This window comes from Protopterus annectens, chromosome 2.part2, assembly GCF_019279795.1.
Source record: "Protopterus annectens isolate FY-2018-M chromosome 2.part2, PAN1.0, whole genome shotgun sequence".
Lineage (NCBI taxonomy): Eukaryota > Metazoa > Chordata > Ceratodontiformes > Protopteridae > Protopterus > Protopterus annectens.
The window spans coordinates 12,287,261-12,304,549 of NC_056730.1; the positions used below are offsets into that span (position 1 = coordinate 12,287,261).

Below are 17,289 nucleotides of genomic sequence, written 5' to 3' on the forward strand. Positions count from 1 at the left end.
TGCAATTTTCTAACTTCTCTACAGCCAGCTTGGTGAATATCAGCATCTTGAGATAATGTAGATACTGTTTCATGTTTGCTAACAACCACTTAATCCTTAAAGAAGCAGACAGTAGGAGAGAGGTGTACTTATACAATGACCTTGGAGGATAAACTCTTGCATACAAGTGAAATCATACTATTGAAATCACACACACAATACCCACTTCACAAGGCACACAATGCACAACACACAGATTAGCATATGCTAAAGCATTTAAAAGCAATTTTCCTAAACAAAGATAGATTAAGCCACCTGATATCAAAGCTATGCATCAGCAGCCCAGAGACGCACACGAGAGAAAAAAAAAAAACACACACCACCACACATAATGTCACTAAGGCAAATAAACAGAATACACAGGAATCTTGGCAAAGGGGACTCAATTTAAGATATATGGATGACTCTACAACAAGGCTGAACAAGGAGAAGATATCCTGGTTGTAGGTAACTGTTAGCTGTTTATGTTTATGTCAAATCACTCAAAGATGCAAGTCATTATGCCAAAGGTACCAGTTTGATTCCATCATAGTCCATGTAGGTGTAAATGACCCACGATGTACCTCCCTTAGCTATATGAACACAGATATTATGGAGCTTTCGGATGGTGTCTCAGGCTGGTATGAGCCTAGCACTGAGTAGCGTACTACTATCACTGAGGATGATGGCACAATATGAGCAAACAATGATAGACTTCAACAACTACTGGCTACCTTTCTGGTGTCATTCTAGGGGGACCCAATATTTCTCACCCTGGGAGGCCATGGTCAAAAGACTACATTGCTTTCTTAAGGATTGTCTGCATCTTACCCCTCTAGGCTTTCAAATAATGACAAAAACTATCCATCCCCATAGTGCCTTTTTAGGCAATGCCAAATTGACAAACCTACTGACATAGCAAAATCAACTTAACTTACCCTCAAGATGTTAGTGCTCAATGCCAGAAGCATAAATAACTACACTCCATCCAAGCCCTCCTCACAGTTGAGGACCTAGACATCTGTGTAGTTACCAACAAGATGTCTCGATATAAATCAATAATAAACATTCCTCTAGTGGTCAAACAGGATGATGTGCTATAGTTCCTCCATGTGCCGAACACCATAGACAATCTCGTACCATAGCCTAACCAGCTATAGGTCACTCTCCATGTCCCAAGAATGCATACTTGAACCTACCGGAGACATTTACCATCCAACCTGACACCCTACTCATAAGAGACAAATTATTCCTCTACAGACGGGGAATCCTTCAAAGCCTCAAATCTACAAGCACAGAGACTCCTGGACCTTGTGCTCACATAAAGGAGAAAAAAAAGCAGCCCCCCCTCCCTCCATGTCTCATCCTCCCACATAAGGTCTGACCATAACTCTGTCTCCTACATCAAAATCAACTCCATAATACCATTAAAACCAGTAGCAGTTGCAAGGCAAATTATCAGTTATTAAGTAATGGTTTGTCAAAATTCAATACCTTTCCAATCAGCCTATACTGAAATACTCTCATAAATTCTGAATAACCATGACAATTGATGCAGAGAGGTGGCTGTATCTGCCAAGCCCCAGAAATGAACCACCCCCTGGTGGCATCTCAAATTAAAGAAGACCACCCCATTAGCCTGATGAGCCTGGTCTGCAAGGCTATGGAACTTATAAACAATGACATTGGTAATCTCCAAACTCTGGACCCCACCCAGTTCAGGTTTGTAAAATGCAGACATCTCCTAAACCTGATAGACTTCTTTGAAGTGGTCACCAAAGCCGTAGATGAGGGTAAGGTGGTTCACACAGCCTATCTAGATCTCGCCAAGGCTTTCGACACCATCCCCCACTCTGTAATTACACAAACTCACTAAACTAGGTATAAATCCATATGTCACAAGATGGGTTGCTGACTGGCTCACTGACAGAACCCACACTGTGAAAGTAGCAGACTCCAAATCTGACTTCAGACCAGTGACGAGTGGAGTAACACAGGGTTCAGTCCCGGGTCCTCTCTTGTTTGGCATCTACTTCTCTGAAATACAGGCTAACACAAAGTCTTTGGCTAACTAAGCTCGCAGATGTTTGCAAACTAGGTGCCATAAACCGAAACTCCTAACGATGTGGACATCCTACAAAAAGGTCTCACTGAGACAGATGCCTGGTGTCAAAGCCATGGCTTCAAGCTCAATGCCAAAATAGTGCAGTCATCCCTTTTGGTACAAACTCTGTACCCATGAACTACCACATAGGTGGTAGTCTAACACTGGAAGTGTGATGAGACCTTGGGACACAGGTGGACAGTAGTCTCTCCTTTGATAATCACATCGCCACAGTAGTCAGGAAATCCTTCTACATGGCACACCTCTCATCACAAAAGGTCTCTCATCCAGGAAAAAAAAAAAAGGTCATTGTTCCCCTCTACTCATCACTCATTAGACCCATTATAGAATACAGTGCCCCTTTTGGTATGTACCTCACAAGACATCTACAACAACTGGAAAGGCCGCAGAAATACCTCACAAACAGATGCCCTATGCAGACAGTCTCAAAAACTCCAGCTTTACTCCGTCACATATCACCTACTCAGAGGCGATCTCTGCCTAACATACAAAGCTATGTCAAACCCAGAGCAGTTGGACATGCTCCACTTCCCTCCGAGCTACACGCTCTAGGGACCTAAACCTTGTCACAACAATAAACAGAACATGCTGGAGGGATAAATTCTGTCCCAGAGACTTCCCAAACTCTGGAACAAACTACCTATTTATATCAAACAAAGCTCATTAGCACTCTTTAAAAAAAAAAAAATCTTGATGATTGGATGGGAGATAGGAAATTCACCCCGGGGATCACTTCTGTGGCACTGCTCGACAGGGGCACAGGAAAACAATTTTCTTGGGTGGCGACAGCCAGGGTACCTTTTTGGTTAGGCTTATATAGGCCCTAAGGCCAATAGCCTAGTACCTACCTATGAACCTATATACAACAATTATGGCAAAAATCAGGAAACCTAATTCTCATAAGGATAAAAACTCTCAGATCAAACTAAATAGGCAACTAAGAGGGCAAGTGAGGGCAAGCAAAGACAACTTTGAGGTTAAGATGGCCTCCCAAGTGAAAGATAACCACAAGGCCTTCTTCAGTTAGACCAGAAACCTCAAGGGGAGCACACAGTATTGTGCTGAACTGGTAGTTAATGGCGAAACATTAACCAAACCTAGAGATACAACAAATCTGTTAGTCAACAAATTCAGTTCCAACTTTACTCCCCTCTCACGCTCAACCAGCCCCCAAAAATATCCTCAAACATAATCCCTCCAATTGTAACTAGGGAGCATATACTGGCTGCACTCACCAACCCAAGAATAATGCCTCAATAGGCCCCGATACCATCTCAGGATGCCTCCCAACGAGTACACAATTCCACTTATCAGGACCCTTGGAGTCACAGGCTTAAAACAAGCATTGCGCCACATGGTCATCCCCCTTCAAAACAGGAATACCTTCAACAGATCCTGGAAACTACATACCCATTAGTCTGACTAGTCTTATTTGTAAAGCCATGGAAAGAATTATCGAAATCATCAACAAGGTCATAGACCTCCAGACACTGGATCTATCGCAGTCTGGCTTTGTCAAAGGAAGGACTTGCTTAATGAATCTGGTGGGCTTCTTTGAAAAGGTCACCAAGGCAATGTATGAGGGAAAATAGTACATATTGCCTAACTAGACCTGGCTAAGAAGTTTGGTACAAAAACCTACTTGAGTATTGTCAACAAAATTACGGAACTAAATATAAACCAAATTTATGACACACAGGATAGCTAATCTGGCTGATAGGACCCAGAAGGTTACAAATCATTGAGATCTCTGTAGATCTGAGAGTATGTATGTACCTGTAAGAAGCATTTCCGGATGTAGGCATGTGTATATAAATACTGAGCACAAGCAGGTAGCAGTGCTATTTTGAGAGAACAGCCAGAGTGTTAACATGTATGAGTGTGTTAGTCAGTTTATAAGTTTATTTAAGTTTAAGATGCAAAGCCTCATTTCTGATGTGTTTGTGTGTAAGAAAGCTGCTTGAGCACATCCCATGTCTGTTTTATCCTGACCAGAAGAGCAACGTGCCAGAATTGGGATAAGAAGAGCTACTTCAAGCCATGAGGTGCAAAATAAAAGGTGAAGGCAGATTAAGCAGGTTGAGTGAAATGGAGCTCAGACAAACGAAAAAGGCCAGAAACGAGCTAAATGTAAGAAAAACTGCACAGATTAGTTTCAATTTCTTTGCCAAGTAAACATTTATAAAGTGCAAAACGCATAATTAATCAAACGTATCCCAAAACGTACTAAGCAAACAAAAAGCACAAACTGCATTATTAAACAAAATGTTCGAAACCATGATAGTTGATAAAACTAACAAAACTATTAATATGGGGCTCAAAATTACCTCTGGTTTGCACAAAGAGCATGTTTAAAGTAAAACTGACACAAGAAAAGTATAATGAGCATGATAGGAGGGCATAACAAGTACAATAAAAGGGCAAATTATGCGACTGTTTTGGGCACAAACTACTATTTTGCATTGACTGAAATCATTCAAAGCAAAACTAGGAGTTGTTCGACGTATGTCAGTTTATTTGCAAAGCGCATTCATCTCAAAGTGTTTCTTACTCGGAGCTTTTTCTGCCGTGTACAGTTTATTCGCAAAGTGCAGTCATTTCAAAAGTATTTCTTACACCGATAAGGAGTGGTTTTACAAAGTACAGCGATTTCTGAGTGTTCTTAAGCTACAGACACTTATTTGGTACAGTGCAGTTATTTCAAAGAGTTTGTGCTACTGGGCATAATGTTCTGGCATTATTTATATATATATATATATATATATATATATATATATATATATATATATATATATAGTGTGTGTGTTCATACACGAGAGTATTCGAGCAGGAATATATCATCTTCATACAAGCAGCTTTTTCTGACAGACGCACGTGTACAAGGGCATTTACTTTGCTTAACTTAGCTGGATCAGAGGCTATTGAAAGAGAGCATTAATTTGTGAATGCACCAGAAGTTTATGCAGGAGAGGGGGCATACTGTGGTACCAGCTGAATCCAGGGAGGACCCTGAATGCCTAAAATGTAAATTTAGAGAAATGTGCAACCCCCAAACAAATGTTACATCAGAGAAGCACTTATTTTATACAATAAACCAAAAGCCAGGTGAAACTTTTGAAGCTTATATTACTGACTTGAGAATCAAAACTAAAACATGCAGATTTGGTGACTTGAAAGAGGAGTTAAAGGACAGACTTGTGTGGGATGTCAACAGTGCTGCAGTGAGAAAGATTTTGCTTCGAGACAGTAATTTGACGTAAAGCAAAGCCATAGAGATTTGTCAAATCCATGAGCCCACAAAAAGGCACACAAGTATGCTTACAAGTGATAAGAGCATAGTTTCAGCAACCTCTAGAGCAAACAAACAGCATGCAACATGTGGCAATCAGAAACAGGCCTAAGCACATGACAGCAGCAACCCCTGTGGGTGTTGCAGGGAGACCCCATAACTTTTTAGCAAGTTCCAAGACTAGCTCAGTAAAAACAGCATGCTCAATACAGTACAAGAGTGAGTCAGCAAAACCTAAATCAAGTCTTATCGTTAACTGTTGTAATCGTGGTGCCAGTCAGTCTAAAAGAGAAAAATGCTTAACATGTCAACAATGCCACAAGTGTAAAAAATGGAACCATTTATTTAAAGTTTAGTAAATCAAGCAAGCCTCGGTTAATAAGAAAGGTCAGTCAAAAAAGCAAGTTGATCATATAGACAAAGCTGCAACCTTACTTTCTTTGTAGATGGTGTATCAGTGGTTGATGAAAAGGTTAATGCTGTGGATTTCTTGGCAAAGAATGAAGTATTTTGTACTGTCCTAATCAATGGTAAGCCCACACAGCTCAAAGTAGACACTGGTTCAAAGTTTAATGTAATGTCAGCAGAAACATTTGCTAAAGTGATGGCTGGTGAGCAACTTAATTTGGTCAACTGTGCAAAGTTTGTTGCTTATGGAGGTGAAGAGAGAGAGTTAAACCAAAGGCTCAGTAGCGCTTTCATGCTATTCAGCTGGGAACAGTTACAGCTTGCAATTGTATGTAGACTGAAGACCCGTGCAGTCATTATTAGGTCTCAGAGACAGTTTTGAGAATGAAACTGCTTTCTTTTACCAAAGAAGATCATCATGTAACCACGTCCCAGTTCCAGCTTTACTGATGCTATTTTCTCAGAGTATGCTGATATGTATGATAAGCTAGGCAAACTTCCAGTTGTGTACTTCATGACAATCAACCCAGAGGTCAGTCCAATGGTCAAACCAGCAAGAAGAGTTCCAATAGCTATGCAGGACAAAGCCAAGGTCCAGTTAGACAAAATGGTGCAGCAAGGTGTGATTTGTCCAGTCACAGAACAAACTGAGTGGGTATCTTCCATGGTAGCTTCTCATAAGAAAAATTCAGATAAAAATTAGAATATGCATTGACCCAAGAGACTTTAACGGGGCAATAAAAAGACCTCCTCATCCTATTAGTACAGTCGAGGAAACTGCAACCCTCATGCCAAATGCCACTGTTTTCTTCCGTCTTAGAAGCACAGAGTTCATTTTGGCAAGTGATGACAGATTGCAAATATTCGATACTAACTACATTCAGTACCCCCGTTAGTAGACAGAGTTCCTCAGGATGCCTTTTGGAATAAATTCTGCCAATGAAGTCTTTCAGCATGCAATGGAACAATTTTTTTCAGGCTACCCACGTGCAATAATAGTTGATGATTTAACGGTTGGAGATAATGGTGAAGCAGAGTATGGCAGGAACGTTTTGGACAGAGCATGTGAAGTGAATTTAAAGCTCAATCCTCTGAAGTGCAAATTCAGACTACCAGAAGTTACTGTAGGGCATTTATTTACCAGTACAGGCTTACAACCAGATCCTTCTAAACAAGCAACCTTTCTAAAAATGCCAGCTCTAGGCAATGTCCAAGCTCTACAGTGTTTTCTTGGTATGGTTAACTATTTGGGCAAATTTATCCCGGACGTTAGTGAGTTATCAGTGCCTTTAAGAGTGCTGACATGTAACAATTTTGCCTGGTCATGGTTAGACCACCACCAGAGAGCATTTGATAAACTCAAACAGCAAACTGCCAATCCTCCTACTTTAAGATACTATGATGTCCACAAACCAGCCACAACAACGCAGAGCTGTTGGACATGCTCCACTTAAAGAAATCCCAATCCCTCCGAGCTACACGCTCTAGGGACCTAAACCTTGTCACCACAATAAACAGAACATGCTGGAGGGATAGATTCCTATCCCAGAGACTTCCCATACTCTGGAACAGACTACCTATCTATGTCAAACAGAGCTCCTCATTAGCACTCTTCAAGAAAATCTTGATGATTGGATGGGAAATGGGAAATTCACCCCGGGGATCACTTCTGTGGCTCTGCTCGACAGGGGCACAGGAAAATAATTTTCTTGGGTGGCGAAAGCCAGGGTACATTTTTTGGCTAGGCTTGTATGGGCCCTAGGGCCGATAGCCTAGTACCTACCTATGAACTTGTGATACTTCAAAGTTTGGTCTTGGTGAATTTATTCTTCAAGAGGGCAGATCTGTTGCCTACACATCTAGAACTCTTACCCAAACTGAGAAGGAAATTTTAGCAATTGCGTTTGCATGTTCAAAGTTCCAAGATTATATTTATGGCGAAGCAATCCAGATAGAAACTGACCATCAATCTCTAGTTACTATTTTAAAGAAGCCCATGCATTCTGCTTTAGCAAGACTACAAAGAATGATGCTCAAACTGCAACTATAATTTCAAAGTGGTCTATACAAGGGGTAAACTTCATCTGGCTGATACCTTATCCAGATAGCCCAGAAATACTATGGAAAAGCTTGATGCAGAGAATTTTCACTTTGATGTCATGGAAGTGCATAATTTTTCTACCATGTGACTTGAGCTAAGATCATACAAAGACTGATCCAATTTTGCAAAAGCTCAACCACTTCATCAATGCAGGATGGCTGTCAAAGCAATCCTGTGTATCGCCAGAAGTACAACCTTACTTTCCATACAGAGATGAGATGCTGATGGAAGATGGTATCATTTTCAAATGTCCAAAAGTAATTGTTTCTACTTCCTTACAGCATGAATCCATTCAGACTTTGCATCATGGCCACCCAGGTTCTGATTCTACCAAAAGAACATCGAGAGAACTAGTATTTTGGCCTTTTCTAACAAAAGACATTGATAAAGTGCTTTTTTCTCGTTCGGTGTGCAACTAAGCCGCATTTACAAAGAGAGCCACTTCAGCCAAGCCAAATTCCTGAACTACCTTGGTCAACAGTAGTAAAATGACATATTTCAATAGAACAGTCAACATTACTTTGTGTTGGCAGACTCTTACTTGAACTGGTTTGATATCAATTTGCTACCTAACCTAATGTCCAGTGATGTTATTACCAAGATGAAATGTCATTTCTCAGTCAATGGCAGTCCACACACAGTTATTTCTGACAGCGGTTCTCAGTTTACCAGTCAATTGTTTCAAAGATTTGCTAAGAATGGGACATTATCCATGTTACTAGCAGTCCTGAATATCATGCATCAAACGGCCTTGCTGAACATGCAGTACAGACTGTAAAGCAATTACCGGAGAAGCCAAAGCTTGACAATACCAATATCTTCTTGAATTTGCTTAATCTTCGAAATATACCCAGTGACAATCTACTTGGCCCGCCTGCTCATAGACTTCTATCTAGACAAACAACCTTGCCAATCAGTTCGTCTGCTGGTACCTAATAATAAAAACAACAGAGCAGTCAAAGTCCAACTTTTAAGACACGTTCTTCACAGAAGTCCAGCTATGACAAACGAGCATATTTCTTCATCCGTTAAAAGGAGAGACAGTGAGAATGCAAACTGCGAAAGGCTTTGATTGAATTGGTCAAGTGAGAGATGTATGTGCCGAGCTGAGATCCTACTTAGCGGGATCAGAGTATAGAGTACAGGAGAAACCGCAGACATCATCTTCCTGTATCAGAAACGATATTGCAGGATCATACCTGTGATACAGACTCTAGATCTCAGACCAACCCTGACAATGTTCAAACCGAATAACATGTCACAGTGTCCATTCTCATTCCTGATGTCCCAGATGTCCCCAAAGTTGAACATTCCTTGAAGACCATCCCCACTGCTAGATCCAATTCTGACTTTTGTTACAGGGTCAAGTACTGCTAGATCCGATTCTGACTTATGTTACAGGGTCAAGTCGAATTTCTAGACCCAGTGTAAAATGCATAACAACCTGGACATGATTGTTTTGTGTTTAATTTTGTATGACTGCATGTCAAATGATTAATTCTGTATAACTGCAAGTCAAAAGATCATTTCTATAAATTGCATGTCATTGAATACGGTCATTTCGTATTATGGACTATTTCTCAAAGAGGGAGGGTGTAGAGCAGAGCATGTGTATGTACCTTTAAGAAGCATTTGCATATGTAGGCATGTGCAGGCAGCAGTACTATTTTGAGAGAACCGACAGTGCGTTAACATATTTAAGTGTGGTAGTCAGTCTGTTTATAAGTTTAAGTTACAAAGCCTCATTTCTGATGTGTTTTTGTGTAATAAAGCTACTTGAACAGAACCCACGGATGTTTGTTTTATCCAGACCAGTCGACCAATCATCTCCACAAAGAGGTGAGTGGAGTCCTCCAAGGCTCTATGTTAGGCTCACTCCTCTTTGGCACATCTACTTCTTGAATGTCAAAGGCCTCTAGGTAACCGAGTTTGCCAATGACTGTACCCTGGGAGCAGACATTTAATCCCCCCAACATGAGAACACCATTCAGGAAGATCTAATACAGACAAAATGCTTGGTGCCAAAGCCATGGATTAAAACTCAATAACCAAAAAATGCATTACAGTCCTCTTTGGGAAGTCTGCACCCAGGGTAACTATGCCATCAATAAAACACCTTTAAAAGCCGGTTTGCTATCCAGGGATCTGGGAACTCATGTAAATAGTAACCTAGCCTTCAGCCAACATGTGTCCAAGGTAGCAAGACAATCCTATGTTGCACAGTTCATAAGCAAGGGCAAGGCATCTATGTCCAGAGATGTCATCATACCACTGTTCTCGGTCCTAATCAAACCCATCATAGAGTATAATAGCCCCTTCAGAATGTACCTGACTAGACACATGTAGCAACTGGAATGTCCAGAAAGATGCCTTACAAAAAGAATACAGAGAGTAAACACAATGTCCTACACTGCTCACCTCAAAGTCCAGTCTCTTTACACTGTATCATACATACTTCTAAGAGGTGGTCTTTGCCTGGCATAGAAGGCCTACATGGACTCTAAATGAACTTTTTGCAAAACAAAACAGCATCAACACTGAAATGTTATTCGCATTTAGAGTGAGGCCAAAACTCCACTGTGCTGATAAAAGTAGTGTGCTGCCATGTAAATAAGGATACAGATGCAGTGACATTCTTGGAAGATTGTCCGTCTTGAACATGTATTTGTACCAACCAACCAATCCAACATTCTTATAAACTTCTGCATCCTTTACAGGAAGGCAAGGATACTATTCTCTCTCTTCTGGCAACCAACAAATGCACAGCACTGATGCTCATTATAGACAGGGCAATGGTCTGCCACAAAAGATACACTCACTCAAATACTACATGCAAATCTGCAGGCAAACTGAAAGAATGCCAACCAACCTACTGCATGTCAAGAGGTGGAAAGCAACCAAAGCACGTGGGAAAAACCCATGTAGACACAAGGAGGACTTGCAGACACCAGAGAAGCTAATCCAGCTGAGAACTGAAATGAAATGCCTCATACAGATTTACTGGAATTCCATACATTACTTTTTTTTTTTTTAGTTATTAACTGTCACAGTGGAACTGCCACATGGCCTTGTATAAGCGGCTAGAAATACACTTTGGTATAGAACCAGGATTTTTTTATACTAAAAGGGGGACATGGTGGCATAACAGCTACCTGATGCATCAGAAATGCTGTTTATGTGCACGCACATATTATATTATACACACACACACACACACACACACACACACATATATACACAGATCACACACAAAAAGCATGCATGAACACAACCACCATATATCATGGCAAAAACTAATGGCAGTGAGTATACACAACATACCGCAGTAGTAGTAATAGAGTATAATGCGAATCACTTGGAGAAAAGTTGTTAAAAGAATGGCTTGGAAGCACAGTGTTGGAGACATCTGCCTCACATACGTAGGAATTCTGAAGCCAGGAGATGAAATTTCAGGTGGACTTTGACCGGAAGCAACCATGGAAATACCCAGGTTTTTCAGCAATTTTCTTGCCATCTACAAAAGGAGTACCAGTAGTATAACTGTTGCTGTATTTGAGGGTTATAACATACTTTGACCAGGGCTGCAAATAAATTTTACCTATGAACTTAAAGGAATCTCGTCTTTCATCGAAACATTCCCTACTGAGATTTTTATCAGAGGAACTGATCTACAGGGTCAAAATGATGGAGATGTTCAGCTACAGAAGATTACAGTCATGTAATATGGGAATATCCCATCCACTAGGGCGACGTGGGATGGAGTAATTGAAGCAATGAGAAATCATTTGCCATATAGAGAAAATAAAAGCCTCTGGATTTTGGGGTTAGCTTACATGAAGTAAAATATGGATAGGGCAACCTGGCTCCAAGTCAGAATGATAAGCCTATCGTTATTAGGTTTTGTATTTAAAGCATGGAAATTACGACCCACAAAATGGCAAAAATTTACACAGTACACCACTTAGTTCATAATGGTCAGCAGCAGATGTGGATCAGAAAGTGTATCTAGAATGGTCAGTGTATTCTTAATAGTGATCCACTCAGCCTATATTTAAGTCAGAATGTAGCTTAAATGGACAAGTTGAGACCAACTAGTTAAACTTGTATCTGCTTTTGGATAATGACAGATCAGCAGAGCAGGGTTAGTCCTAATGCTATAAATCCTAAATAGCTTTATAAGAAGGCCTGGATGTATGAAAGAAAGGTAAACATCAGAAATGAAACCACTAACTGTCAGAAACACAGAGTGATTAAAAAAGCATCAGTAATAGCTAACTGGGAAGGAAATCTAAAATTGTTTCACAATGTGTAGAAGCACATACCATTTTAACATCCTAATTTCATCACTCACAAATATTATATATTTACTTGCTGTAGAAAAACATACATTTTATTTATTTCACTTACACCTCACAAGATATGACTACTACTTGAGACCGTATCATTGGTTTTGCTGCCATAGGCTCTGCAGCTCTGACAGTTTTAGTTTAATACCATCATGACATATTCCTTGATAACACATTAAACAGGAAAAATCAAAAGAAGTGCTCTACTCAGAAAGCTGAATATTTCCATCCAAATGCCAATGTCAAAGTCAAGAAACTAGTACACATGCCAAAAAAGGGGGATTTTGGCATAATGGTTAAGGTGTTTACCTTACGGACAACGTGCACTGTTTGATTCTCACATGGAGTAACAGGCTAGGCTTAAAATGGCCCATAAGGGCAGTCAGCCTAGTACTATTCTATAAGGGAGTTGGGCGTAATGATTAAGGAATTTGCCTCACAGACACAAAGTACAGGGTTTGATTCTCACCTTGGGGAAGAAATTGGCCAAGTGTAAAACGGCCCACAGGGTCAACTAACCTAGTAGTCAACTATGAAAAGTGTTGTTTAAAGTCCAAATAAATACTCTGAAAATGTAAGCGCAGTACAAGACCTTATAAAGTACACAGACAAAACTCAGCACTGACTTACTATGCCTATTCTCCCTCAAACAGATAGCGTAACTTCAAAAGTTAATGGTATATAGCAGGGCAACTACATCCGGGAAATGTGCTGTTATTAACTTCCACTTGTATGGCAGGGGCCAACTGCCACCCCCCTTTAGAACTACCTAGACTGAGGTTAAGCAGGGTGCCACCCCCTTACAAAGAGTTCTAATGTAAAGCACTGGCTGCCCATATGGCTGCTCTAAAATACACATACCAGAACATATACACATCATTCTAAAAGTTATGCAAACAGCATGACTACCCTATTCTCAAAAATATATTAGTGGTGGTGTATGTGTTGCAAAATTATGCCAAAACATTCATGCACGCTGTAAATACAGATGACAGTTTGATGCATTTCAAATTAGAAATACCAATACCAATTAAGTTGGTACACACCAGAACACCAGACTGGAAAATATGAAAGAAACAAGAATCTGAAAACCTGACGCCTACTCTTTTGTAGCAGCTCCAGAAACAGCATGATCTCAACCCTTCTTAGATGAAGTGGGTTACTTACTAAATGATGAGGCTCTTTTCCACACCCATGTCATCATCCCAGACACTATCAAATCTCTCAACTTATTTTATCAAGAATTCTGGACAAAGTAAAAAATAATGTGTGTCGGGGGGGGCAGAGGACAAAGGCCCAAAATTCAGGAACAATTATAAATAATACTTTATTTTTTTTTAAGTTAATAGAGCAAAATGTATTGCATCAATATGCACTTTCAGAACAATAAAAGTATGAAACTGTAATGCCTGCTATTACTGCCCAACTGTAATCCTCAGTGATTTACTACTGAGTAATAATAACAACAATATTCATAATACCCATTTGATAAAGTAGGTCCACTGGACATACAGTTCCTTTCAGGGGTGACCAAGGAGCAATGAGAGGTTAAACAACTTGCTCAAGGTCACACAGCAGGCAAATGAGGGTTGGGAGAAATCAAACTCTATACCACTGGACCTACAGCTCACAACCTTTACCCTCTGTACTAAATGCCAATGATAAAAAAAGTACAACTTTTACAGGGAACAAGAGTAAAATGTAAAGCAAAGGCAGAAGCTGTTTAGAAAATTCTGGACAGCAGAAAGGTATGAAAAATACTAGTCATGATGGCCAACACAAAACTAAAGTAATTTCTTTATCTGGCTATTCTACTCAACTTCTCTTCAAACTACTACTGAATAATTTCACGTTGTACAAATTTGGAAATAGCAGTTCCATTTATACCTCTCAAATGTTCCTGATTTTCAGGGACTTTCCTTATTTCGACTCAAATTTTTAGCTATACCCCTCTTAAAACTAGCAACCTCTGGAGAAAAGGTGGAAAGTTTCATTTAATAAATAATTACGTCAGAAAATGTGTACATTAATACGCATTTTCTTCTGACGTTACCAGTACTACTATTTTAAGTGTCCCTGATTGCCCCCGATTTCTGGATTTGTCCCCGACCGGTTGAGGTCCACTTCACATACAATAACGCTAGACCTTCCATCTCCAAAACGTGGAATACTACTTACTCAAAGTGGGGTACATGAGTAATGTGTAACACTAACAACTGTCATAAAAAAACTTACCGCAGGATTAAAAGCTATTAATAATATAATTCAATATTATTTACTATAACTATTTTAAAACAAATAAAAGTGAATGTGTTAAAGATCTTGTGAATATTCTTCATAATTAGGCACAGTCTTGAGGCATGTCACAAGCACATCACATAACATCTCTGTTTGCGAACATGGCTTCTGCGTCTAGGGAGTACATTACCACTTTATACCTGATGTGCACTCAAACGAAAACAACACAATCAATAAAACAATCAACGTGTCTCATAACTGGCTTATTCCTCATTATTAACATGTAATACACCATGAATGGATGAAACAGCGATGGTAACTTATAATCTGCTAAGCTACTTCAACAAAAAGTAAAAAAATATGCATAAATAAAACAAAAAAATAAACACAAAACTATTTCGTAGTATCAATGACGGTACAGTTAAAATGAAAGATGAAACAATGTACGAAAACAGTTTTTAATTTATCCTGGCCTAATAACATTCGAAACCTGAATGAACAACGCCCAACATTAAATGCATCCCAGATACGTACTGCAAGATACACACCCAACAATACGTCCTAAACAATACCACTGCGGACTTCAACTATAACAGGTAATTTTAGTTATACCCAGGCCAGTCTTAACAAAAATAAAAAATCCCCGCACTGCAGAAAATACCCGTGTCAGTTTGTATGGGCATGGACTAGCAAGCCGCTTTCACTGCAAGTTCTATACGTGCAATACTATTCAACAACGTGAGCCACACACACGCTTACCGTGTAACAACACCCGTTTTAATTTTAAGTTGCCGACTACGGGGATCTGCCATTATACTATACTGGATAAACTAATTACTGCAAAATTAGCGAAAAACTACACACTCTGCTGTCATGTAAACAAACTGAATCCTCGTAAATTTCCGGATAACGTCATCAAACGTACTCACGCGCGGCTTAGGTTAGCTGTAGGTACTGAACCACGTTGGCTGTGGGCGTACTCGTCGAAGTGAAAAGGTTACTCTGGCCAGTTAGCAACGCCCCTTTCTGAGGGGTTGGTGGTAAATAAGTTAGTATGTACTTTGGGGAAACTGTGAGTATTCCGCTTATCTTCTTGGTCAAGAATGCTGGACAAAGCCTGGCATTATTATAGGTTTATAGGTGTGTACTAGGCCCTAGAGCCTTTACAAGCCTAGCCCGTGGCTAGGGTTGCCACCTTTTCAAATGCCCAAAGTGGGACATTATTTGTAGAAACGTCAGATTTTGCAGGACAAAACATACCCATGGCCAGTACAAAGGACAGAAATTCACTTTTTGCACTTTTAAAACTTATTCTTGTAACATTTGAGTTTTGAGTTCTGTGCTTGTAATATTTAGGTGTTTCAGAGACAAAATATACAAAAAATAACTGTTTTATGCAACTATTAAAGAAAATATAGGAAATATTTTGTCCTAAAATTAGGACATGACATGTGCCATTTTCATTTTTTTTGGAGGGTCCACGTAAGCTGGGAGGACTGTCCACCCTACCCATGGCGCAGTTAGTTCCCAGTGCCTCTGTAAAGTAGAGCCACTGGAGTGATCTCCATGGTGAGCTTTCTATTTCCCGTTTACTCATCAAGATTTCTCTTGAAAAGGGCCAGTGAGGTGCTCTGCTTGACACGTATGGGAAGTATATTCCAGAGCATGGGTAGTCTCTGGGTTATGAACCCGTTACCCGTCTCATACCTCTCAACTGCACTACAGATTTTTGCCTTATATTTTTGTCCAGTTTACATAAAATTGTGGCTTTCTAGCAAATCAGTGGCAAATCATTAAAGATCGAAGTTAGAAAATGACAGACATTTGAGTTTTAGACTTCATCCCCTTCAGAAAATTCATGCTAATGCGAAACCTATTATTCTATTAACTTTCTAAGTTTGTAAGAACAATATTTAAAAATTGTCTCTATTTGTACCACTTTTTTCATGGCTTTGTCCAGATTTTTTACTCTAAGAGGTTGAGAGGTGTCCAGCATGTTCTGTTGATTGTGGTAATGAGGCTGAGGTCCCTGGAGCGTGTGGTGTGGAGGGGTTGGGATTTCTTTTGGTGTAACATTTCTAACAGGGCCGGGTCAGATATGACTTTGTAAGTCAAGCAGAGATCGCCTCTTAATAGACGATATGAGACAGAGAAAAGCTGGAGTTTTTTGAGTCTGTCCATGTAGGGCATGTGTTTAAGGCCTAGGATCCTCTTCGTGAGGTACTTTTGTGGCCTTTCCAGCTGTTGCAGGTGTTTAGTGAGGTACATGCCAAATGGGGCGTTATACTCGATGATTGGTCTAATGAGGGAAGAGTAGAGAGAGATGATGACCTCTTTCTTCCTGGATGCAAAACACTTGGTAATGAAATGAGCCACATAGAAGAACTTTCTGACAACACTGGCAATGTGGTGGTCGAAGGAGAGGTTGCTGTCAACCTGTGTCCCCAGATCTCTTATAACACCTTCAGTATTCAGTGGGCTACCATCAATGTGGTAGTTCGTGGGAACTGAGTTTTTCCCAAAGGGAATGACTATGATTTTTTGGCATTAAGCTTAAGGCCATGGTTTTGACACCGGTCATTGGTCTCAGTGAGGCCTTTCTGTAGGATGTCTACATCACTTGGGGAGTTAATAATAGCTCCCAGCTTGCAGTCATCAGCGAACTTGGTCAGCCAGACTCCCTCTGTGTTGGCCTGGACTTCTGAGAGGTAGATGCCAAACAGGAGAGGACTTCAGGACCGATCCCTGTGGAACTCCACTCGTG

The 17,289-nt window shown here is 40.1% G+C and overlaps 1 protein-coding gene across 1 annotated transcript in view; it reads right to left on the minus strand.

Moving 5' to 3' along the window:
- Nucleotides 1–15,460, minus strand: part of TBCA (tubulin folding cofactor A) — a 596,902-nt gene extending 581,442 nt beyond the window's left edge. Inside the window, exon 1 of the mRNA XM_044063703.1 lies at nt 15,285–15,460. Within this exon, the coding sequence (XP_043919638.1) occupies nt 15,285–15,337 (53 nt within the window). The 5' untranslated portion in view covers nt 15,338–15,460. The remainder of the gene's footprint in view (nt 1–15,284) is intronic.
- Between the last annotated feature and the right edge of the window lie 1,829 nt (nt 15,461–17,289).